Below are 2,107 nucleotides of genomic sequence, written 5' to 3' on the forward strand. Positions count from 1 at the left end.
CATAATTTATAAACACTAACTGGTAACATGACATTTCCCCTCAGTTCCCTTTAGAAAGCTCCTCCACGCTCTGAGCTCACTGATGGGAGTGTCCTCTGTCCCGCCCTCAGGGCCCGGTCCGTCCGCAGGCAGCAGACGACTGCATCCAGCATCTCAGCAACCAGGCCAGGAGGCATCGGCGGCACCGACGCATTTCAAGCCTGCAGCAGTACCAGGCGGCACTGAGACGCATCCGGCAGCTCCAGCAGACCGTAGGCCTCTTACTGTCTGTCTAACCAAATGAAGACAGCCTGCATCCATGGTTACTCAGCAAATAATCAAGGTTTCAGTCTGCAGGATGGTAGAAGTCATTGAAAAGGTTAAAGCTGCTCTGGAACTCCTCCACATGCTGGTCTGAGGTCAGAGCTGAGGTCATAGGCAAACAGGAAGTAGTGCGTTTTCAGCAGGGATATAATGATCAGGGAGCCGAACACAGACAGACTCTTTTCTGGTTTTTATGCTCAACATCATTTCTGTTTCTGTTGGTCAGTCCTAAACAGAACCTCCAGAACCTCCGGCGAGTCATACCTGCTAACATGTCTGCTTTCCTCTCAGCCGGATGTCACCACGGTACACCGGACCCACGCTCCCAGCTCCAGCGCCACCTGGACCGGGCCTGGCTTCGTTCGTGTCAAAGACGGCGCCGGCTTGGTGTTCACCATCGACAACATCCCCTACGCCATGGAGTACAGGGTGCTGATCCGATACGAGGCCGAGGTGCGTTCAGGTTTGGGCTGTGAGAGATGGCCCCCGATACCCCACCCTCTCTCTCTTTCCCAGTCTGTCTGTCCCAGTTTGTCTCACTGTGTCTGTCTTTATTCAGTCCACAGAGGACTGGGAGGCTGTGGTGAGCATCACCTCCATGGATCTGCCCACCAGCCTCCGATGTGGAAACCTTCTACCAACTGAGCAGCTCTACACAGAAACGCTGCTGCACAGCAACAGGTAGGGGAGGAGGGGGGTTTCAGATATTGCCTCACAGCTGTCCGTTAAACCTGCCCCATCCTGTTGGAGCTGTGAGGGACAGGATGTTAAATAAACTGCAGCGTTTGGAGAACTTGGGTTTAGGAGGACGTCAGCTTGTGAAAACCTGCAGAGCAAACAGAGAAGGCTGTGATCTGAAGATAAACCTTCACCTCGGCTCCAGGTTCATGGAGTCTATGTGGACCTATGGGGCCCAGGTCCTGTTTGTCTGCACAGACTCACTTGGGCCTTTGTTTCATTTTTTTTTGTGTGCATACATTTGGAAAAGTTTACCTTTTTCTTCTAAAGACCAGCTGGACGTCCACACCCATCTTTATTCATAACTAGAGGTGGAACCACTGGATCGCAGCTAGAAGAGAAGGAGCTTCACCCATAGAAGGACTTCCTTTGGCTTCTGGAGCAAAAGATGCCAAAAATAATAGATAAACAGAATCAGCTTTATATTTGGTCACATGACTACTGAAGCCCAATCAGAGCCAAAGTTTTCTGTCTGCTCTATGGAGCATGAGGATGCATGAATATTCCACCACCTGCACAGAATCAGAGGCACCAGGTGGGCTCAGACTAACAAGGAATCAGATTTGGTCCCGGTTTGCTCTAAAGGAGGAGATTCTATGGTTAAAGATGTTAGGATGGCGCCTGATGCACCCAGATGTTTGGGGGGGCTGATGCACCCAGATCTTTGGGGGTGGCTGATGCACCCAGATGTTCAGGGGGGCCTGATGCACCCATATGTTTGGGGGGGCTGATGGTGCCAGATGTTCAGGGGCGGCTTGATGCACCCAGATGTTCAGGGGGGGCTGATGCACCCATATGTTTGGGGGGGCTGATGGTGCCAGATGTTCAGGGGCGGCTTGATGCACCCAGATGTTTAGGGGGGGTGATGCACCCAGATGTTTGGGGGGGGTTGATGTTCAGGGAGGCCCAATGCACCCAGATGCTTGGGGGGGTGATGTTCAGGGGGGCCCGATGCACCCAGATGTTTGGGGGGGCTGATGCACCCAGATCTTTGGGGGTGGCTGATGCACCCAGATGTTCAGGGGGGCCCGATGCACCCAGATGTTTGGGGGGGCCCGATGCACCC

The 2,107-nt window shown here is 53.3% G+C and overlaps 1 protein-coding gene across 1 annotated transcript in view; it reads left to right on the top strand.

The window, feature by feature from the left end:
* Positions 1-2,107, top strand: part of LOC107103488 (laminin subunit beta-1-like) — a gene marked incomplete at its 3' end in the record, with an annotated part of 70,399 nt that overhangs the window by 48,260 nt on the left and 20,032 nt on the right. Inside the window, exons 14-16 of the mRNA XM_015403212.1 lie at positions 111-251; positions 595-756; positions 863-984. Of these exons, the coding sequence (XP_015258698.1) occupies positions 111-251; positions 595-756; positions 863-984 (425 nt within the window). The remainder of the gene's footprint in view (positions 1-110; positions 252-594; positions 757-862; positions 985-2,107) is intronic.

This window comes from Cyprinodon variegatus, unplaced genomic scaffold (genome assembly GCF_000732505.1).
Source record: "Cyprinodon variegatus isolate N-32 unplaced genomic scaffold, C_variegatus-1.0 Scaffold1461, whole genome shotgun sequence".
In the NCBI taxonomy this organism is placed as follows: domain Eukaryota; kingdom Metazoa; phylum Chordata; class Actinopteri; order Cyprinodontiformes; family Cyprinodontidae; genus Cyprinodon; species Cyprinodon variegatus.